Raw genomic sequence first — 22,068 nt, 5'->3', positions numbered from 1 at the left:
GGGTACCCTGTCTACCTGTGGGCGAATAGGTCCTACATTGCAAGCAGCATACGGGGCCTGCGTACGTCTACGCCATCAGCTGATGATGCATATGCCGGCGGGGGTGTCGAGATGGAAAACAACATGTACAGAGCGTGCCTTTGTGCACCACACGAACAGACGTTACTCTGGTGGCCCCTGGCAGCGGGGACAGTAGAACCAGGACCAGGCCTTCGATGAAAAGGGTATGTATCAAGCAAGCGCGTGCAACCCTGTACATACTGTAAACGGCTGCATTGTCAGCTTACAGTGCGTTATTGTGGAGACCAGACCCCCGGCAACTTCACCCTGCGCAGGGGTTGCCTTTGGGCACGGCCAATGTTCGCCAGACGTGGTCTCCTGCCCTTCTGCAGTCCACCCTTGGATCTGTTGGTCGTTGAGTCTCTTGGTGGTTGACTCTGTGGGTTGTCGGCTCTGTTGGTTGTCCAGAGAGGTTCGCTCTAGAGACCTTGCAACCATCGTCACCCGCGCCGCTGCGATTTCGTGCCCTCTGCATCTCCCATTTTCGCAATGCCATCAGCCATGATGTGTCCGCCATCAGTCGACGCTTCGTTGGGCCCATGGGCCGGCCCGCAATGTCGGGGCGGTGTTGACTTTACTCTATTGTTCGAACTGGTCTTCTTTTCGATCCTACCGCTCTGCGTGTTTGTCCCGTCAGCTCTGTACCGAGTCGTTGTCCTGAGAGGATGTCCTGTCATTGCGAAGCGTCCTAGCTCGTCCCGCCTGTGGAAGCTTGTAAGTTTGGAGCAGTTTGTCATTCGAGCTGGGAGTGTACGTGTCGGAATTTTGTTTCTGACTCAACCTCAGGGGGCATCGGCATTGCTCTTCGCCTGTGCGATCGTCGTCCTTGTCCTGCTGTCGACAAGTCTCATCTCCTGCTATGAGCTCGCAATCGCAGCTGCCAGCCTCGACGTCGTCGCCGCTGGCACCATCGGAGCATTATCTTGGCATCAACATGCCTCATCGCCGCGACCCTCCTACCAGATCACCCTCTTCCTTTCCATCCACATCTTGTTGAACCTTGCAACAGCGCGAACGCTATGGCTGATTTTCGGGGCCGCGGCCTTACCGATTGCTTACCTCGTCCATTTGAGCCTGAAATGCATCGTTCTCGTGCTGGAGAATATCGAGAAACGCCAAGTGCTCGATGCCGATGCAACTTACAGCAAGGAAGAATACGCGGGGCCTCTGAGTCGCATTTTCTTCGGATGGCTGTCCACACTTTTCGTCGAGGGTCACAGGTCATTCCTTGCGCTCGACACGCTCATGCCCATCGCTGCCGATTTGCAGAGCTCGAGCATCGGGAGATTTCAAGGTCGAGCGATCCACCCCTTGCCGCTCCGTCGCACAGTGTGATGCTAACGTCGATCTTGCAGACAAAGCCTTTGGCGGTCCCAGGATGAATACAAAGCTCCTCTGGCAACTGTTTGCCAACTTGCGCGCAGCATTCCTCGTTCCCATTATACCTCGACTCGCTCTGATTGGGTTCACCGTTTCGCAGCCATGGTTGGTCCATACGACCATCAATTACACCAATATCCCCCGTGACGAGCGAAACAAAGTCCACGGTCAATTCCTGATTCCAGCATACATCTTGACCTTTGTGGGTTATGCGGTATGATTGCACCACCAAGAGAAATCATGCCACTTGATTCTTGTTGCTCATTTGAACCGCCGTAGTTATCGTCCGCGTTGTATTGGCATCTGGTCAATCGCTACATGATCAAGATCCGCGCCAGGTTGATCAGCTATATCTATTCTTGCACGACCAGAAGTGCCGGCGGAGCAGCTCGCGTCGACGCCATGGCGCCCCTGACCTTGATGACAGTCGACGTGGAAAAGGCAATGGTCGGACTCGAGGACGTCCATGAGGTTTGGGCAAACCTTGTACAGATCGCCATTGCGATATACATTCTCGCTTCGCAGATCTCTTGGGCATCTGCATCACCCATCACCGTGGCTACGCGTAAGATTGATTCCAAACTGCCCCCATGTGAACAAGAGAATTTCCGGGCGGAGTAGCTTACCGTTCATCTCGCAAGTCTGCTTGTTAATCACTGTTCCATTCCTGGGCAAGATCGGTGCTGCTCAGAAAAATTGGAACCAAGCAGTCCAAGACCGGATCTCGTTCACGACAGCGGTCCTGGATCGCCTGAGCGATGTACGCAGCCTCGGCATCGGACTGGCAGCATCTCAAGCGATGAAGGATCTCCGGGCACAAGAGATTCGCAAATCCCATTGGTTTCGACTGCTGATGATGGCGGTACTTGTGATATGTAAGATCCTGTCACACTTTCAACTCGTGCGCGCAAGGACTAATCAGCGTGCTCACCGTCTCTCTTGTCCTCTGCAGCCCAAGCAACCCTAGGTAAGAGTCTTGTGCCTAGTATCAGCGAATTTGGGGAAATCTGGCTTACACTCTACTTAGTTCTTGGACCACTCGCAACTCTAGGTCTCTACGCCGTGGTAGTCAGCACCCAGGGCTCCTCTCAGGTTTTGGCGGCCGAAGCGTTCACTGCTCTTACATTGGTAAACCTGATTGCTGGCCCCTTCGGTGTCGTGGTACAAGCTCTACCGAGCATTGCTGCAGGGCTGTCTTCCCTCGACCGGCTCGATGCGCTTGCGAAAGTTCCTGAGGCCCCGTCATCGAAAGGAGACAGGAGTACAGACGAGAAGAAATCGATGTCGGCGCGATGCTCCACAGCCGATGAATCAAGCAAAGAGCCTGCTCAAAGCCTACATGCTTTTGACCCGATCAGCAGAGACGCGCACGAAATCACCGAGAATGAAAAGGTCGGCATGGCCATTGTCGCGAAGTCAGCATCATATGCATGGCCTTCCCAGGAGGATGCAGTCAGAGGTGCGAGCTTCAGTGTCGCACAAGGCTCGATCGTCGCTGTCACAGGCCCCATTGCGTCTGGGAAAAGCACGCTTCTCCTCGGTCTTCTGGGCGAGGTCCAACGCACGGCCGGTGATAGCTGGGTAATGGGAGGAGAAGTTGGCTTCTGTGCTGAGTCACCCTGGCTCTTTTCGGGGACTGTGCGCCGTAATATTCTCTGCGGTGCCACTCTCGTGGACTCCTGGTATCGCGAGGTCGTGGCAGCCTGTGGCCTCGAGCATGATTTGGAGATCTGGCCCGACGGCGATATGCATGAAGTCGGCAACGAAGGTGGGAACCTGAGTGGAGGTCAACGTCAACGTGTGGTGAGTGCGCCTGCACCCACGTGATTTCGTGACAACACCAAGACGACTAAACTTTTCGTGCTTTAGGCTCTGGCTCGCTTGGTTTTCGCAAGAAGAAAGATCGCGGTGCTCGACAACCCTTTCAGTGGTCTTGATCCGGCTACCGCGCAGCATGTGGTACAAAAGCTCATGGGTCCTCTCGGACTCTTCCGGCGCAATTCAACCACTGTCGTGATCGCCTCAAACTCTGGTGAGATCCCCACTGCTCTAAAGCTAGTCTTGGAGACTCAAGCTGATTATGAACTCCAAAGCGAGCGTCATCGCTGTCGCGGATCAAGTCTTCGTGATGGATGCTCACGGTGGCCTGACCGTCACGACCAGTGACGACAAGATCATGGCTATGACTGTGCTGCCTGTCACGACCACGGTCAGGGAGGAGCAGGGCAGAACCGACGACTCCACAAACGCAGACCTTCGCCTACTCGAAGCAAAGGCCGACCTCAAGAGAAAGACTGGAGACTGGCGCATCTACTCGTTCTACACGAGAGCAGCCGGCCTCTTGAACACGGTGAGCTTCCTGGTCGTCTGTCTGGCTTGTGCCTTCTGCTTCCAGTTTTCCACTATCTGGGTCCAGTGGTGGTCAGAAGCGCGTGCGGACAGCCCTGTCCACTCGACCGGGTACTACATTGGGATATACGCTATGTTGAGCATCCTGGGTCTTGCGGGTATGGGAGTCGCCGCCCACTTGCTGCTCGTGACCATGACGACCGCTTCGGGCACGCGTCTGCACTCCCTTCTGGTGCAGACAGTGTTTGCCGCGCCGGCAGCATTCTTCAAGACTTTGGACAGTGGTGTCACGCTCAACCGCTTCAACCAGGACCTGCAGATGCTTGACTACTCACTGCCCCTTGCCGGCTTCAACACCGTCATATTCGCGGCACTGTGCGCCTTGCAGGCCATCATCATCTCCGTATCGATCCGCTTGATGGCCGTCACAATTCCTCTCGTGTTGGCTGTCATCTATGTCGTGCAGAAGTTCTACCTGAGGACTTCGCGGCAGCTTCGTCTGCTAGACATAGAAGCCAAGGCCCCCTTGTACAGCAACTTCAAGGACACCGTTCATGGTATGCCGACGATGCGCGCATTCGGTCGTGGATTTGGAGACTTTCTCAAGGCCGAACACCTTCACAGGCTGGACATGTCCCAGCGGCCGATCTACCTTCTCTACACGGTGCAGCGATGGTTGGCTCTAACAATGGACCTGCTGGTGGCCCTGCTCGCAACAATTTTGATAGTCGTCGCCACCGAGGCCCCCGACACGACTATTTCTGGCGCCGCAATGGGTGTGGCTCTGGTCAACCTCACTTCGTTTAATCAATCCCTGACTGCGCTTGTCCGGTACTGGGCATCCCTGGAGACGTCTTTGGGTGCGGTGGCAAGAATTCGAGACTTCTCAATAAACACTCCTGTGGCAAGCGGCGTGGACTCGGTTGCGTCTCGGACAAGTGCCTGGCAACAAGGTCCCACAGATAGCCTGGAGCTCGAAGGCGGAGCTCATCATCGCCAGTCTGACGAGATTCGTTTTCAGAGTGTATCCGCGACATGGGAGGCAGGGCAAGATGCCTATGCCGTCGAGGCCAAGGACGCGAATCAAAGTACTGGCGCGGGGATTATCAGCCATAGCGGGCCTAGTGACGGGCATTCAGCAAGCAGCCACGCGAGAGTCTTGTCGTCTGTGACACTGACATTCCGTCCTGGCTCCAAGACGGCGATCATGGGCAGATCCGGCAGCGGCAAGTCTACTCTGCTCTCGGCACTGTTCCGTATCGTCCCCATCTCCTCTGGAACCATCACCATCGGCGACTCTGACCTGTCCACCATGGATCCGGACCTCGTCCAGCGCCGGCTAAATGCGGTGACGCAGATGGCATTCTTCCTGCCGGCCCGGACCATCAGAGAGAATCTCCTCTCCAGCTCTGGGCCCGACCTGCTTGACCCTGCCACGGCCGAGGGAAGCTCTGATGTGCCCATGCTGAACGAAGTGTTGGCGAGTGTTGGTCTCAGCAAGGCACTCGAAGAGCGCGGGGGGCTCGATGCGGAACTGGTGCCGACGAATTGGTCCAAGGGCCAAATGCAGCTCTTGAGCCTGGCGCGGGCAGTTGTCAAGGGCCGCTTGCTCAGACGGAAGCCGCAGTCTGGGTGGAAGATATTGATCCTCGACGAGATCGCGAGCAGGTAAGTGTGCGACGCGTCCTTATCATAACATAGAACCCCCTCCCCCACAATGATCTCGCGTCAGGCCGCATCGCTAACGTGGAATCGATTGCCCATCCGTTTACAGCGTTGATACCGACACGGCCGAACTGATGCGACAGAATATAAAGACCGAGTTTGCAGACTACACTGTGTTGTCGGTGGTGCATAACACGAGCGGCATCGAGGAGGACATGGATGAGGTCGTGGTGCTGGACCAGGGAAGGGTGGCTGCCCAGGGTCCCCCAAGGCAGGTGCTGCCCCGCCTCAACGGTTAGGACCCTGAAAAGCCACCTGGGCACCCCCCTGGAGGGGTCTGTGGAAGGAACGGGTCTCCGACAAGGCACAGGTGCAGTCCTGGTCCTCCAGGTATTCTACTAGTGAGAAACAAAGCCTTGTTGCAACTGCATCCACTACCTTACACTAAGTACGTCCCTTGATTGGAGACTGAGCCCGAGCCACCCTCCACTCTTTGCCGGAGCAGCTCCCCTACGCCAGCCCCAATGTTCAGCTGCTTCGACCCTGGCCGCGTATCTGCACCTGTACACATCCGCAGAGGCCCCTAGCCAGGCGCACCAGACATCCATACGCCCTACACACATAATAAGGAAGGACGAAGGTGCAATGCCTAGGGGGTGCCTCGAGGCACTCACATACGCTACGCTAACGTACTGTAGGTAGTCTCCGCACTTTCCCGGTCTTATCTGCATCTGGTCCCTGCGCGGCCTGCCCAGACTTGACTGACGCCAGCCCGCCTGGGGTTTTATGACGGCAGCCCTGCCGCGGCAATCACCTCATTGACTGCATTTTTGCGCGTAGTGGAGATATACTGACCGAACGGGACAATTCACAACGAGCTCAGGAATTTTTGGAGCAGACTCACCCCCTCCTCCCATCAGTAAATCCGCGTCGCGTCAGGGCCCAGGCGGACAGCGTGCTGCAGGCCTCTCGATCCTTCTGCTTCGTATACCACCCTGTGGCTTCGCATACTCCCCTGCTGCCAGCCAAGGACGCGGCCGCTTCATGTGTGCGACGTGACAACTGCAACATCGACGCCGATCGAATATAACCCGATAATGGAATACTTTCTGAATTCGACTGCTCTCAAGCCCGTCTCCCCCAGCTCGACTGACTGCGACATGCCGCGCTGCAATGATGGACGGCATCAGCAACGCGAATTATGAGGACCGCCGCAAGTTGCAGAACAGACTGGCGCAGCGCCGCTATCGTAAGTGGCCCACAAGTCGGAACACCGTCCAAATCCCAGCACCGCAGAGCTCTTGTTCCTGACTTTGTCCTGTCCTCGTGAATAACCCAGGAGAGAAGCTGAAACAGCAGAACGCGCCTGCAGCCTATGATGCCGGAGCGTCGCTCGACAAGACAGACACGAGCGAGCTAGGCGACTTCTTCGGCGGCTTAGACCACGCCGAGCTATTTAGCGACCCCTCCGAGATGCTTGGCGACCATGACTTTGGTAACAACCTCGACGATCACCGCGCCTTGTTTGCATTCGGTATAGAACAGCAGGTCCAAAACAGGTACCACGACATGCCGCCGACCCGCCAACGATCATTACCTCAGTCACGACAGCCAGGGCAGTCACTGCCGACCCCGCCAGCACCGCAACAAGAAGCACAGCATCAACTACACCTGATGCTGGCCTCGCCACATATGGCCTTGCCAGGCGACATTTCTGTGCCAGACAAGACACGAGGACACGCCGCTCTCGTCAGCCCGGCTCGCACTCGTCGGATTAGCCGATCATCTAGCGTGGCTGACTGCAGCTACTGGCACCCACCAGAACATCGCTCCGCAGGGTCCTCGTCCTCGTCCTCCTCGTCCACCAACATCCCGTCATACAAGAGACGCCTGCACGACAAGGCGCGGGGTGCGTTTGGCGACCTGGCGCAGCTGTACACGTACTCGGTCGACGTGGGCCTGCTGCGGTCGGACCCGTGCTTCCTCCCGGACATGAGACACATGCAGAGCCGCTTCGTTGCGCTGATGGACGAGGAAGATGCCGAGAGGGATGACCTGGGACTACATGGCCGTCCCCACAGAGATGCCGGCTTCGATGATCCGCGGGATTGACACGGGGCGGCTCGCGAAGCTTGAGTACGCCAAAATACGCTAAGCACATGTATGTAAGCGTACGCTAAGTGGGGTTGGGCCGGGGTTCGGGAGGATAGTGGGGCCATCCCAAAGCATTAGTCATCCTGGTGGGGCCTGGCCTAGCTGGCCGTTGTCCCTGTGAGGGATCTCGGGACTCTAGAAATATCTTGTAACATGTGAGATTGAATGATGGTCATTGAACCGCAAGCGTCGTCGCCTTTGTGCTCTCCCCTGAAAACGCTATTGATTTGTTCAAGGTCTACAAAGAGTCGCGGAGTGCACATGAGTGATTTGGTAGCGTATCAATGCAACCGCACAAACAGAACGTAGGTGCTCAAAGTACGCTGCGCTACCTAGCATCTGCAGAGTGGGTACCTTTATTTACGCAGCTTAGGACAGGCAATCGACCAATTCAGCCTCGACGACCAAGTCCTGAATCTCTGCAGCGAGCTTGTCCAGCAACTCGGGGTCGTGTGGGACCATGTGGCCGCTGGGGCTGGACACGAGGCGCGCCCTGGCCGGATCGCACAGGGACGCGACCTGGCGCCCGAACGGCTCGAACCCGTCGGCGGGCGACACAAGATGGAGAGTAGGCACGCCGACGAGCGGCCCACCTCCACCATCACCACCACCAGTCCGTCCCGCGTGCCCCGTCTGGCTCTCCGCCGGGGCTTCCAGGGGCCCGAGACCATATCTGTAGATCTTGCGGCCTCCGCCGTTGCCGCATCCGGGCGGTGTGTCACGCCCGACCGCGCGCTCGCTGTCCGTGAGGCCCAAGAACTCGGCCATGGCCGGGCGGCGCTCGTACTCCAGGGCCTCGTCTGTCAGGTCGGCCAGGAACGCCGACGATCCCACCGCTGCGGCTGCCCAAGAGGTTGCCAGGGGCAGCTGGCTGCAAAGGAATATGGCAAATCGAAATGGCGGGGCCGCCCCCTGTGCCGCCGCTGCCGCCTCACCACCCCAAGTGCTCGCTGCAATCAGAAGCCCCGCCGCCATGCCGGCGCCCTGGGAGAAGCCGATTACCCCATCGTACGGCCCGTCCTCGCTGACAATGCTGGACAGGAAGCCGTGGGCCTCCTCGACCTCGTCAGAGAAGCTCCGCCGGTGCCAGGCCAGGTATGGCCCTGCGCTGTGGTCGGCGATCCCTGGGGCCGGGTTCACCGGTACGGGTCCGTCGACAAAGTCGTATTGGTAGTGTGCCGGGAGTCGCCGGATCAGGGGTTCTAAGTAGCGAGCGGCAAAAAAAGAATAAACACGTGTAAGCCAAGCACACACACGTCCAGGGCGGGAAACCGGTTTGGCAACGAGAATGATAGGTACGTGTCTGGTGACACGACTTTTTGACTTTTTGTGCTGGCCAGCGGATTTTGAGATTGGGCTGGCTGCTGATCGCCATTACTCACGAAGCTGTTGTTCAAATATGGCGGCGTTGGTGCCGCGCCCGTGCAAGCACAGGATCCTCATCTTGGTGCTCACAGAGAATGGCAAATGGCCAGGGAGAAGGACAAGAAGAAGAGGAAGAAGGGCAAGAGATCAGGGGTGGATCGGTTTGGTCCACAGGGTCCATAGCTTGCTGTCGAAGCCCAACTTTGGTCGAAGACTTGTGAATACTAGGTATGTCGAGCGATCGCTTCCTTACGAGGGCGGATCCATGGATGATGCCTCAGGCTAGTTACACAGGGCTGATAAGGCTGAGGAGCCATGTGTGTTTCTCTACCTTTTTCCTTTTTTGCTTCTTTCCTGATTAGTGGGCTATCATAGACCGCCAAGGGGTTTCAATTAGTTAGGGGTGAAGTCGGCACCGGCATCAACCGAAGCGACATGGATGGACAGCCACGGCCGAGGTGCACATGCATCCCCGACCCGTGTATGACCCATAAGCTGACGGTGCATATTCTGCAGCGGAGTCTTCCCATCGACAAACCCCGGTCGCATATCTGCAGGGTCAGCTGATCGAGATGGCCTAGTCGGCATGTCACCGTTAATCTGATCCCCACATTCTGAAACCATGCTCGTACGACAAGAAGCATTTCGAGAGTGGATGTGGGCTTCACGGGTATCATCTATCGCCCGTCAGTCATGAACAGCTAGACGTATAGGGCTTTCGCGAACAGATAAAAGAGAAAACTAGGAGCAAGGCTCACACGCGCTATGTGAAATGGGCAAGGACTCTGAATAACGTCTTCAATCGTGACACGTTACTCGCCATGGCCGTTGGTCTTGCTGAATCGCCCAGCCGGGGGCTGGCTCCAATGCCAACACTGAACGCTGCAAAGCTCCTGTCACGAGACGCGGACGAATCTCAACGCCTCCTGCAAGCTTGCAAGGTGTATGGGTTCTTCTACCTCAATTTGGAAACTCCACCAACGGGCTTTATGGTCAAGGCTTGGCGCGATGTCTTGTCGTTCATGGACGATTACTTCGACTTGCCGGATGCGACCAAGATGCTAGATGCTCATGACTCAGACATAACTGGGTGAGTCTGCAATCATGTCTAGTGTCCACAATCCCTCGAATGCGTAACTAATTGAGCAAAACCCTCTAAGTTACGAACCGTGCGGAACTTCCACCGGTGCTAAGCCTGGGCATGTCGATCATTACGAAAGTCTCAAGGTCGGTTTCTGTGTAGCCACAATGCAGAATCTTTGTTCGTACTGACACGGGCAGTATGTCAGGTCTCTCTCGAGCAGTGTCTTTCGGGCGTTGAGGCCAACTTGCCAGCCGCTATTGCCAAGAACAAGGAGCTCTTCACGTCTTTCGTCCAGGGAGCTCATGAGCTGACTTTATCCATGCTCTCATGCCTCGCTCTCGCAATGGGCCTGCCCCCGGGCGTGAACAAGATCGAGGCTGCCCACGACACCTCCCGGGCGTCGACAAGCACAATGTCCATGTTCCGGTACCCGGCGCAGACCGAGGAGGAGGCCCGGAACGCCGGCGGGCACAACCAGCACACCGACATTGGCACGCTCACCTTCCTCCTGTGCCAGCAGCCCGGCCTGCAGGTCCTCTCGCCGCAGCTCAACAAGTGGCTCGACGTCGAGCCCAGGCCGGGCCACGCAATCATCAACGTCGGCGACTCCCTCCGCTACCTCTCGGACCAGCAGCTCTTCTCGGCCGTGCACTGCGTCCTGCCGCACGAGGGCCGCCAGCTGCAGCACCGCCACTCGATCGCGTTCTTCCTCCGCCCCGCCGACGACGCCGAGTACACCGACTCGCGCGGCGCCAAGATCACCGCGAGGGAGTGGCACAACCTCAAGTTTGACCACTTCCGCGCGTCCCACGCAGAACAGGCCAACAATGTCATCCTGACGGGCGGGATGGAGAAGGCGGGCATACACCGCGCTCATGACAGCAGCAGCGCTGGCCAGACAGTGGCGGCATAGAACCAAAGGCCATGCGGTCTGGGTACCATGGAGGTGGCGCTTGGAGCCCCTCACTCGCGACGTTTGTTTTCATTTCATGATAGAGATGTACCTTTTCCGCATAGGTACCATGCATTATGCAATAACACAATCTTGCTTCTATATAAGAGACTCGTTGCAGGGGATTCCATTGTGTTCGATTATATACTCCGCACCATGGTGCCCCCAGTGATCAAAAAGTGTATCAGAATGAAGAAAGCTCTTGCAATGGAGAGAGAGAGCAAAAAAGAAAAATGCAGTGGGTCCGAGGCATTTGGTGTCGTCGTCCCAGAAAACCCGAGAACCTGCTCGGCAACAGGCCTCTCATTCCCCTTGCGTCAAATTGGAGCAAAAAGGACCACGGCGATTGTGTTCTGAAGTAGCTTTGTCTGTTTCAACGCCGAGCACTGGCGGGCCCTACTCTCATGAAACGACAGGTCGAGGGGCGTAGAGAAAAACCACTTCGTCTGAGAAGAGAGCTTGTCTCAACTGTTACCTGCGTTCACACGATTTGCTTTTTAGACGGAAGTAGAGTAACTAAGGTACTTGGGAAGCAGGTCACGTGGGGGTTGGTAGTATTCGTCCTTAGAAATTTGGAGGTCAAAGTGGGGACCTAGAGTATACTGAAGTCGGTTAGGTAACCTAGTAAAGAGTATTTTAGTACTAGTGTGCTTATTCAAGGAATATCTAAAGGCACGATGAAATTCGGGATTATGCACGCCATAAGATAATGGTACTAATCCGAGTAGCAGTTCAGAGGTGGGACACGGTCAACTCAGAGATGAAAAGTGCAAGATGATCTATTGTGAGTATTATCTTCTTGCTGGTACAGAAGGTTCAATCTTTATAGAGTCAAGACGGCCTTACCATAGCACCAAACCGTCTATTAGACAAGGAAAACAAAGAAAACAAATATAAGGAAGGAAATCCCCTGGGCCCACAATGAACTCAAGGGTATCCTCTACTTTAAGGGGCATATTTGAATTTTCCAAAGACGATGCGTTAAGATCCCTTCAGTCAATCAGTATGAAAGTTTAGTTAGTCATCATACTAGGACTGTTATAAATAATCCCTTGAATTATGCGAAGCTGTGCCGCTATTATTGCCCTGTGAGATCTGCTGAAATTCTCTAGGGGCAGTGGTAGACGTTGGCTCCTTCGTGTCAACTTTTGCATAACTCTGTCGTGCCTTTAAAGATTCTCCTTTATAAACGGGCTCAAATACAGCCACCACAATTTTTCTGTCACCCGTCAATCACAATCCAGACAGAGTGCATGTCGATCAATTTTGCCCGCTTCCGCATCTTAAAGGGAAAGCACGTATGCGCGAGTGCCTCATCCCGTATTATGGTAGCTATTGACACTGTTGGTGTCCATGGATTGAGTTCAAGACAGCAAGGATAAACCTCCCATCCCAACACAGGATTGCAAGACATCAATCTGTCCGTGTTGTCGGTCGCACACAAAATGAATTTATTATCGTCAGTTTTGAGCAGAGCAAGTTCTCGTGGTTGACCACCACCACCACCACCACCCACAATGACGGCAAATGTCAGATGCAAATACTCAGTGTAAGCCAAGTCCCTGGTTCGGTGGCCGATATCGGGAAACCACGTGTCTGTTGCCCTAGTTCCCCATTTAGAAGCCCAGTCTCAGTATGAGAAAGCAATGCACATAGGTGCAATGCCGTTGACACATTCCGCTACCCGTCTGGGACAGGGCTGATGATCACGTCAGCTTGGCGTGGTGAGCAGATCATTACTTTGCATGTCAGCATGGGATTCTATACATTCCCATCTGTGCATAGTCCTTTGCCATTTGACTTTTTCGGCCATGGACAAGGATATTCGGCGAGGCAGGGTCCTGAGTGGGCCAGGGTCAGCTTACCGTGCATGGGACAGGGGCCCTTGCCCCTGCCGACCTTCTTGATAGTTGTTTGTCATTGGCCAATTGGCCAGCCATCATAGTTCGCAACTCTGCATGACAGACTTCTGTGGGCTTTGGTGCGGGTATGAGGGTTTCCTACACCAAAGACTTAATGATGATCGTAAAGGACTATCAGAGAGATTGAGAAGTGCACATGGGAGGGATATGCTGCTACACCACGATCAGAAACCCTGTGCCCGAGTGTCCTGTTTACCCTCGGGATCAATCCAGAGGAATGCAACATTTGAAACTCGCTGAGCTCCAAGCCACTCAGTATTTCCTCTAACTCATAAGAACTTATCACTTTTGCGGCTGACTATCGCAAGAGCAGCACAGGAGACGATAAAACAGAACCGTAAAGTGCAAAGTTAGAAGTTTTCGGGGCTTCGCGATTTATTCCGACAGGCACGAAGACAGACAATTGAACACCATTCGCCTCGGACAAGCTGATATCGATATTCGAAAATGGGGAGTATGGCGCCAGATGACTCGGCTATGCCTATAGCGATTGTCGGCATGAGCTGTCGCCTTCCGGGGGACAGCACGAGCGCCGAAAAGCTGTGGCAGATTCTGCGTGATCGGAAGAGTAAGTTCTGTTGGCGTCTCCCGAAGGCGGGCACATCGAGTGTTATCAACTTGTTGCTGCATTCAGGTTTAGAGGCTGACCATTGCATTATTCGTGCCCCGCAAACTACAGGCTGCCTGTCCAAGATACCCGCAAGTCGTTTCAATGTCGACGCCTTTCAGCACCCGTCTCAAAGACCCGGCACTATCCGCCCGAGCGAGGCCCATTTTATGGACAGAAATGTCGGCGAATTCGATGCCCAGTTCTTCAGCATATCCCCGTCCGAAGCATCAGCAATGGATCCGCAGCAGCGGCTACTCCTCGAGGTAATCTACGAGGGTCTGGAGAACGCCGGCCTGCGGATGGAGGACCTAGCAGGCACCAACACGAGCTGCCATGTCGGGTCGTTCAGCCAGGATTACAACGAAATCCTGGTCAAAGACCCAGAGGTTGGACCCAAGTATAGCGCCACTGGAAAGGGCTTCTCCATGCTCGCGAACCGCGTCTCATGGTTCTACGACTGGCGCGGGCCCAGCTTCACGCTAGACACTGCCTGCTCGTCGGGGCTCGTGGCGCTCCATCAGGCCTGCGAGGCGATCCGATGCGGCGATGCCAGCGTGGCTGTTGCTGCAGGCATCAACATCATGCTCGGACCTGAGCTTTTCATTTTCATGTCGAGCATGAACTTCTTATCCGCGGACGGCAAGTCTAAGTCCTTTGACGCCTCGGGCGACGGGTACGGTCGTGGGGAGGGTGTAGTGTCGGTGATCCTCAAGCCCCTTGACGATGCGGTAAGGGACGGTGACTGCATCCGGGCCGTCATCCGGGCTACTGCTATCAACCAGGACGGTCACACCTCGGGCATCACTCTGCCCAGCGCGCAGGCTCAAGCTGCGCTCATCACAAAGGTTTACAAGAAGGCTGGGCTGGACTTTGATAGCACCCAGTTCCTGGAAGCTCATGTTCGTATACAATCCACCCCTTTCTCGCTCCTTGCGTGTGCAGATGTTGAAGCTTGCACTGGGTCGACCGCTGACCGGCAATGCTTGGAATACTTCTAGGGAACGGGGACTGTCGCTGGTGATACTACCGAGAGCAAGGCTGTTGCCAGCACTTTGGCGCGGAATCGCGACCCAAGCAACCCGCTCTACATAGGATCAATCAAGTCAAACGTGAGTACAGTTGTGCTAAAGAGCAAGCGAAAGGGCTTAAATAACTAACCATTCCTTTTCCCACGGACTAGATCGGACATACTGAAGGCGCTGCCGGCCTTGCCGGTCTGGTGAAGGCGGTGCTGATGCTCGAGAAGGGAGTCATCGCTCCCCAGGTGCACCTGCACCAGCTGAACCCCAAGATCCCCTTTGCGGCGTCCAACATCCGCGTGCCGTCCGAGCTCATTCCCTGGCCGGACAACGGCATGGGCCTCCGCAGGGCCAGCATCAACTCGTTCGGGTACGGCGGGACCAACGCGCACGCCGTCGTCGACGACGCGGCGAGCTACCTCCGCCTGCGCGGGCTGCGAGCCGTGCACAACACTGCCAGCCCCGCGACGAGTCCTCGCACGTCAGACTCGGGCGTTGGCTCCGAGGAGAGCGATGACGGCCTGGACAGTGCTGGGCCGCTTGACCAGCGGAGTCGCCAGCGGCTCTTTGTCCTTTCCGCGCACGAGGAGTCGGTGCTGCTCGCCATGAAGCGGCGACTGGTCGACCATCTCGAATCGGAGAAGCAGAAGGAGCTGTCGCGGTGGAACGAGCAGTTCCACCTGGACCGGCTCGCTTCGACACTGTCCTCCCGCCGGTCTCGCCTTGCGTGGAAGTCGGTCATCACCGCGAGCGACGTGCCCAGCTTGATTGACGGCCTGTCCTCCCTCCTCCCGCGGGCGGTCCGGTCCACCGCAAGCACGGCCGGCCCGCGGATCGGCTTCGTCTTCACCGGCCAGGGCGCGCAGTGGGCCGGCATGGGCCGAGAACTCGGCGAGTACCCCGTGTTCAGCAGGTCGCTGGCCCTGGCCGACGAGCACTTCCGCTCGCTCGGCTGCACGTGGTCCGTCCTGGAGGAGCTCAACCGCCCGGCAGATACCTCGCAGCTCGGGCTGGCCAAGTTCTCCCAACCGCTCTGCACCGCGCTGCAGATTGCCCTCGTCGACCTCCTGCGCTCGTGGGGCATCCAGCCCGCCGCGGTGGTCGGGCACTCGAGCGGCGAGATTGCGGCCGCGTTCTGCGCCGGGGCACTCACCCGCGAGGCTGCGTACACGGTGGCATACTGGCGAGGACACCTGTGCTCGGCGCTCGCCACCGAGGGCACATTCAACGGGGCCATGCTGGCCGCGGGGGCCTCGCCGGAGACGGTGGCGCCGTACATTGCAAAAGTGACGAGCGGGACGGTGCAGGTTGCCTGCATCAACTCGCCCGAGTCGGTGACGCTGTCTGGCGACGACGCCGCCGTGGACGAGGTCGAGGCCTTGCTCAAGACGGCCGGCCTGTTTGCGAGGAAGCTGCGCGTCGAGAACGCATATCACTCCTTCCACATGGCCAGGATTGCCGGGGACTATCTGGCCAGCATATCCGAGGCTGCTGCGGGAGCAGCACCGGCATCGACCGCACCGGCAAAGGCCACGGCTGCTGCTGCCATGGCGTCGAGCGTCACGGGAGAGGCCCTCGACCTGGCCAACACCAGGATCCAGCCTGCGTACTGGGTCGACAACCTGACATCCCCCGTCCAGTTCTCCAAGGCTCTCGCCGTCCTCCTGAGCGGATCTGCCCCGGGGCTCCGCCAGCAGAGAAGAGCCGGCCAGGCAGCACTCGACATTCTGGTTGAAGTCGGGCCCCACGCGGCTCTGCAAGGCCCGATCAAGCAGATACTCAAGGCCGGTGGCTACAAGGACGTCATGTACACTTCGTGTCTTGCGCGCGGCAAGCCCGCCGACAAGACAACCCTCGACTCCGTCGGCACGCTCGTCGCCGCCGGACTAGAAGGGGGCAGTGGCGGCGGCAGCATCGTCGATCTAGTCAACAGGTCCCCCAAGGGCGCACCTCACGGCAGACTGGGCCCAATGCCGGACCTGCCGACGTACCCGTGGAACCACGACAAGGCGTACTGGGCCGAGAGCAGACAGAGCCGGGCCTTGCGCTTCCGCAAGAAGAACCGCGTCGACCTGCTCGGGGCGCCCGTGACCGACGCGGTGGCCGGGGACCCGGCCTGGCGGCAGATTGTGCGTGTCGCCGACATGCCGTGGGTGCGCGACCACACGATCCAGTCGGTCATCCTGTACCCGGTCGCCGGCATGGTGTGCATGGCCATCGAGGCGGCAAGGCAGATGGCGGGCAGCAGCGAGGTCGAGGCCGTCGAGGTGCGCGACGTGCGTGTCGAGCGGCCCATCATTGTGCCCGACGACGACGGCGGCGTCGAGACGAGGATCCAGCTTCTGACGCCAAAGACGAACAGCCTGGCCCAGGACTGGCACGAGTTCCGCATCTCGAGCGCACCCGTGGCCAACGGCACCGCGGTCGAGCTGGACACAAACTGCTTCGGCTTCGTGCGGGTCACGTACAAGACTCAGGCACCCCAGGTCGTCGTCGTCGGCTCGTCCGGCCCGGAGACGGAGACAGAGACGGAGTTCGCCAGGACGCTGGCCGCCCGACGACAAGAATGCACGATCCCCGCTGCCGTGGACAAGTTCTACGCCACCGGCCGCGACATGGGCTTCTTCTACGGCCCCAGCTTCCAGTGTGTCACCGAGATCAGCCAGGGCAGCAGCGACGACGAAGAAATCGGCAGCGGCGGCCATGGCAGCAGAGGAGATCAGCGCAAGTCTGCCTGCGCCACGATACGCATTGGGGACAGGAGCGGCATGATGCCCCATGGCGGATACGAGGATGCGCATCTCGTCCACCCTTCGACGCTCGACTGTCTCCTACAACTCCATTATGCCGTCGACAAGGACTGGCATGGGAACAGCACGGGTGCTGCCGTGCCCGTGTTCATCGAGAGCGTCAGAGTGGCGGCCGACTGTCCCAGCGCTGCCGGCGAGGAGCTCGCTGGCTATGCCGACGTTGGCGCGCAGTCTTCAGACATGGCTGTCGGCAGGGCAGGGTCGGCGAGTCCCGCGATCCAGGTCAAGGGTGTCAAGTGCCGAGTCATTGGATCCGAGTTGCTCGACGAGGCGGGCGCCAGTTCGGGCAGCGGTGCAGCGGCCAAGGAACGCTATGGTGTGATGCAGAGCGCTCCTTTGCTGGAGCTTTCTTCTCAGCAGGCTCTGCAAAGATACTGGCAAAAGAATGGCGCTCGTGGGCAGCCGCTGGCCCTAAACGAGATATTGGGCGAGGTAAGCTAGACAGCCAGAAACTCGGCCCCGGGAGGGTGGAGGATTGTTGTCTGGGTTTAAACAATGACTGGCTGGCTGACTCCTTGGATCCATCGATAGGTATTAGTACTGGTTGGACATGCGCAGCCATACGGCAGTGTCCTCGAAGTCTGTGACGGCACTGAAGAGGCTCGCCTGGCAGTTCTCGAGGCACTTGCTTCGATTCCACTGCACAGACGCCGGCAGTTCACCAGCAGGTTGAAATGGACTGCCACCACTTCAAACCAGGACAGCAAGGACCAAGAAACCGCCTTGGGCGTAAGCGTCAACGTTGAGGCACGCCTTGACAGCAAGTCTGGCAGTGAACATGACGCTATCATCCTCGATTCCTCCCATGCGACCGCATTCGAGGCTGAAACTCTGGCACAACTACTATCAATGCTGAAGCCCACAGGATACCTACTGCTCTTAGATCGCTCCGAAAAGCAAGTCCAAGCTCGAATTGCATTAGAAGAGGTCCTCGGTGGAAACGGGCTCGAGAAGTCTTTCGAAATGTCTGGAAATGCGGCATTCGGCGGGCTTGGCCTAGTTCAGGTGTATGCCAAGAAGCAGCAGCCTATTGCAGACAACAATGTCGATGCACAGAAGCCGATTCTCATCCTCTTGCCGGAAAATGTATCATCCAGATCTCTTCAGCTTGCCGACAGCTTGTCTAAAGCATTGCAGGAAGACCATAACCTCTCAACATCTCATTTTCAGTGGGGATCGGGCTCGCCAGACCTCCTGAAGGACAGCCTTTGCATATCGCTAATAGAGGCAGATGACGCTTTGGCCCTGGACTCAAGCCAGAAACAGTTTGAGCTCTTGAGACACACCCTTCTGCACACTCGCCGCTTAATCTGGGTATCAAGGACATGGTCACCGCATTTCTCCGCCACAAAGGGCATGATGCGAAGTGTCCGTAACGAGAACCCACAGCTCGACATGAAGACGCTCGAGTTTGATGCCTCGTCCCTCAAGGATCCAGCGACGGCCGCTCGGATCATCGCCATGACGTTGACAGCAAGCAATGTCGAGGATCGCGAGCTCAGTGTCCACGACAGCGCCGTGTTTGTCGAGCGATATATCACCAGTCCCGCACTCAATCGCTATACGGCGACCCATCAAGACAAGTCCGCGCGAGAGACGGCCGTGCTCGGCCAAATCCAGGCAGGGCTGCAGCTGGATATTGGAAACACGGGGCTGCTCGATACCTTGTACTTCAGGCTTGACAAGACGGGCCAGAGAGAGCTGGCGGCCGACGAGATTGAGATGGAATCCCGCGCTTTTGGTGTCAAGTAGGTCACTGATGCAACAACCCTTTTATGCATGCAAGACGTCAGAAATTCGTGACTAACACAAAGAACAATCCCGTGCACAGTTTCCGAGACGTCATGACTCTTCTGGGTCAACTCGCCGACGTCCACCTAGGCCGTGAAGCCAGCGGAGTGGTCCTGCGTGTCGGCAGCGGCGTGACGAGGTTCAGGCCCGGCGACGCCGTCTTCCAGGCCTCCGCGGGATCGTTCAAGACCATACTCCGCACCAAGGAGGCCTTGTGTCAGCCTGTGCCGTCGGGGATGAGCTTCGCCGAGGCTGCCTCGATCCCCATCGTCTTCACCACGGCTCTTGGTGCGCTTCGGGACGTGGCTAATATCCAGCCTGGCGAGACGATCCTCATCAACGCCGCCGCTGGCGGTGTTGGTCAGGCGGCGATTCAGCTGGCTCAGCACTACGGCGCCACCATCCTGGCCAGTGTTGGGTCTGCAGAGAAGGCACGACTCCTGACTGAGACGTATGGCATCCCGGCCGACCACATCTTCAGCAGCCGCGACGGGGCCTCGCTGGTCGCCGGCGTCCGGCGGGTGACGGGAGGCAAGGGGGTCGACGTCGTCATCAACTCGCTGGCCGGGGAGCTCCTGCGGCAGACGTGGCACTGCATCGCGCCGTTTGGGCGGTTCGTCGAGCTCGGCATCAAGGACATCAACGCGCACGCAGGGCTCGACATGAGCCCCTTTGCCCGCAGCGCGTCCTTTGCGTTCTTCAACCTCGATCTCATGCTCACTCGCTTCCACGACCGCTTCAACGTCCTCCTGCGCGACGTCACGCAGCTCCTGGAGCAAGGCGTCCTGCGGCCTGTGACCACCATCAACGAGTACCCCCTGACACGCATCGAGGCGGCCCTGCGCTTCATGCAGGCCGGCAAGCACGTCGGCAAGATCGTCATCAATCTCGACCCGGCGGACACTGTCTCGGTGCACCCTACCGCGCGCTCGGTGCTGCGGCTCCGGCCCGACGTGACGTATCTCGTTGTCGGCGGGCTGCGGGGGCTCGGGCGGAGTCTGGCGCTGCACATGGCGAGTTGCGGAGCGCGGCATCTCGCTCTGGTCTCGAGGTCAGGGCCATCTGATCCCAATGCTGCTGCACTGGTGGAGCAGCTTCGCCGCCGCGGTACGCAGGCCGCAGTGTATAGCTGCGATGTCGCCGACGCAGAGGCCCTGCGCCAGGTGCTGGAGACGTGCCGGAGCACTCAGCCACGGATCGCGGGTTGCGTGCAAGGTGCCATGGTGTTGCGCGACGGGTAAGTTCCTGCTTCTATCCTTTATTCCTGTCTTTCGTCTTTCTCTTTTGCATTTCTCCCCAGTTTCTTTGGTTTTTCTGTTGTTTTCTGGTCCTAGGTTCTAACAAGGCTGTCCCATGATCTCTTGTAGCATCTTCGAAACCATGCCCTTTGACGATGTAGTGACATCAGTCCGCCCCAAAGTCCAGGGCTCATGGAACCTGCACGAACAGCTTCCCCCCAACCTCGACTTCTTCATCCTGCTCTCCTCCATCTCGGGCGTGTCGGGCAACCCCGGCCAGGCAAACTACGCCGCGGGAAACACCTTCATGGACAGCCTCGCCTCGTTCCGCCGCGGGCGCGGCCAGGCCGGGCTCAGCCTCGACCTGGGCCTGATGCTCGACGTCGGCGTCGTGGCCGAGAGCCGCGAGGGCGACAGCAACCTGGACAAGTGGGCGTCGTCGGGGCTCCGCGAGCGCGAGTTCCTGTTGCTCATGAACGCCGCTATGCGTGGCGAGATACTCGACAGCGCTGCCGCCGGCACTGACGGCGTCAACAATAATGATAACAACAACATTGCACCAGAACACTACACTCTGCCGTCCCAAATCATCACCGGGCTCCCGACCGGCGGCGCCGTCCGAGCAATGAAGAACCCCGCGGAACCGCCGGCCTTCTCGGACCCGCGCTTCCGCCAGCTCGCCGGTGCAGAACTAGACCTCGGCGCCGACGGAGCCGACAAAGCCTCCACCGCCGGCGGTGGTCCTGGCAGCGGTGACTCTCTCAGAACGGCATTGGAGGCTGCAGCAGCTGGGGAGTCATCTCTGTCCAAGGCCGCCGACGCCGTCACCGAGGCCATCCGGAACAGGCTGGCGCGCATGATGGACACGTCGGCGGCCAACATCGAGGCCGGCAAGGCGCTGCACGCGTACGGCGTCGACTCGCTCACGGCCGTCGAGATCCGCAACTGGCTGGTCAAGGAGGCCAGGTGTGACATCAGCCTGTTCAGCATCCTCGGCAGCCCGAGCATCGCGGACCTGGCGATAAAGGTCGCCGAGAGCAGTAAGTGGCTGGCCGGCGGCGGCGGCGGCGCGCCGGCTTCTGCCAAGTGACCCAGCCGGTTGGTGAGTGATTGATGGCTTGTGTGCGAGAAAGAAAAGAGGTCACCCAAGGGGGTGATTGGTCTAGGTTTATGGGCCACCGAAAAGGACCCTCTTACATGGCTAGAAATGTACTCTCCTACATAGCTAGAAACAAACAAAGCAGATACATAGCATCAAGGTCACGTTGAGAAGGTCGGCTTGGTGGTGCAGAAGCAAGATGATGCTTGGTTCTGCCCATTCATTCACGGGTGCTGTTGAAGGCGCACGCCGAATGTGTCACACCTGCGGAGAGCAAGGAACAGGGCGGGCGGCTTTGTGTTTGTTGTTAGAAGTCGTGCACAGCTTCTGCATGGGACAGACTTGCCTATGATCGAGTTCGTCCCTCTTGTTGTTACGGCTTGGGGTTTTGGGTAATTCTTTGTGGTGGTATGTACCCGCCAATTACAAACAACAAACTGGCCAATGAAGCCACTTCCGACGCCATATGCCGCCCACGTCTGCGGGACGAAACCTTGATACCGCTGGATATTTTTAAGCTTAGCTGAAAGAGCACTACCGCTGCGACCCAAGACCGGAGCCGAAATAACG

General features: G+C 57.7%; 5 protein-coding genes across 5 annotated transcripts; 4 read left to right on the top strand and 1 right to left on the bottom strand.

The window, feature by feature from the left end:
* The first annotated feature begins 359 nt into the window (after positions 1–359).
* On the top strand, positions 360–5,891 carry B0I36DRAFT_379973 (uncharacterized protein). The gene is made up of 10 exons (XM_046160799.1): positions 360–774; positions 847–1,354; positions 1,416–1,654; positions 1,720–2,005; positions 2,082–2,315; positions 2,393–2,407; positions 2,468–3,243; positions 3,310–3,472; positions 3,534–5,457; positions 5,564–5,891. The coding sequence occupies exons 1-10, from the start codon at positions 550–552 to the stop codon at positions 5,751–5,753; spliced, it is 4,560 nt and encodes a 1,519-aa protein (XP_046019214.1). The 5' UTR covers positions 360–549; the 3' UTR covers positions 5,754–5,891.
* A 456-nt stretch (positions 5,892–6,347) lies between these two features.
* Positions 6,348–7,786, top strand: B0I36DRAFT_427431 (uncharacterized protein). Its single transcript, XM_046162426.1, has 2 exons — positions 6,348–6,703; positions 6,794–7,786. The coding sequence occupies exons 1-2, from the start codon at positions 6,628–6,630 to the stop codon at positions 7,564–7,566; spliced, it is 849 nt and encodes a 282-aa protein (XP_046019213.1). The 5' UTR covers positions 6,348–6,627; the 3' UTR covers positions 7,567–7,786.
* Positions 7,787–7,977: 191 nt separating this feature from the next.
* Positions 7,978–9,051, bottom strand: B0I36DRAFT_358352 (serine hydrolase-domain-containing protein; the record flags this gene model as incomplete). The annotated part of the gene is made up of 2 exons (XM_046157954.1): positions 7,978–8,810; positions 8,991–9,051. The coding sequence occupies 2 exons, from the start codon at positions 9,049–9,051 to the stop codon at positions 7,978–7,980; spliced, it is 894 nt and encodes a 297-aa protein (XP_046019212.1).
* A 743-nt stretch (positions 9,052–9,794) lies between these two features.
* B0I36DRAFT_233662 (putative 2OG-Fe(II) oxygenase family oxidoreductase) lies at positions 9,795–10,970 on the top strand (the record flags this gene model as incomplete). Its single annotated transcript, XM_046149245.1, has 3 exons — positions 9,795–10,063; positions 10,134–10,200; positions 10,263–10,970. The coding sequence occupies 3 exons, from the start codon at positions 9,795–9,797 to the stop codon at positions 10,968–10,970; spliced, it is 1,044 nt and encodes a 347-aa protein (XP_046019211.1).
* A 2,459-nt stretch (positions 10,971–13,429) lies between these two features.
* B0I36DRAFT_391961 (uncharacterized protein) lies at positions 13,430–21,612 on the top strand (the record flags this gene model as incomplete). The annotated part of the gene is given in 13 exon segments (XM_046161424.1): positions 13,430–13,499; positions 13,611–14,440; positions 14,540–14,650; positions 14,722–17,688; positions 17,698–17,802; positions 18,070–18,456; positions 18,541–19,118; positions 19,202–19,919; positions 19,929–20,246; positions 20,256–20,268; positions 20,284–20,364; positions 20,377–20,398; positions 20,529–21,612. Coding segments are annotated over 13 exon segments (7,161 nt in total). The 3' UTR covers positions 21,490–21,612.
* Between the last annotated feature and the right edge of the window lie 456 nt (positions 21,613–22,068).

Source organism: Microdochium trichocladiopsis (genome assembly GCF_020744255.1).
Source record: "Microdochium trichocladiopsis strain MPI-CAGE-CH-0230 chromosome Unknown B0I36scaffold_1, whole genome shotgun sequence".
Lineage (NCBI taxonomy): Eukaryota > Fungi > Ascomycota > Sordariomycetes > Xylariales > Microdochiaceae > Microdochium > Microdochium trichocladiopsis.
Note: the sequence above shows the minus strand (reverse complement) of the source record. Positions and strands in the feature narration are given on the sequence as shown.

Excerpts from the sequence above, each read along its gene's own strand:
- B0I36DRAFT_379973 (XM_046160799.1), top strand. The coding sequence starts at position 550 with ATGCCATCAGCCATGATGTGTCCGCCATCAGTCGACGCTTCGTTGGGC. Across the intron at positions 775-846 it reads CGTCCCGCCTGTGGAAGCTT|GGGGCATCGGCATTGCTCTT; the intron begins GTAAGTTTGGAG and ends ACTCAACCTCAG. Across the intron at positions 5,458-5,563 it reads CTCGACGAGATCGCGAGCAG|CGTTGATACCGACACGGCCG; the intron begins GTAAGTGTGCGA and ends ATCCGTTTACAG.
- B0I36DRAFT_427431 (XM_046162426.1), top strand. The coding sequence starts at position 6,628 with ATGATGGACGGCATCAGCAACGCGAATTATGAGGACCGCCGCAAGTTG. Across the intron at positions 6,704-6,793 it reads ACTGGCGCAGCGCCGCTATC|GAGAGAAGCTGAAACAGCAG; the intron begins GTAAGTGGCCCA and ends TGAATAACCCAG.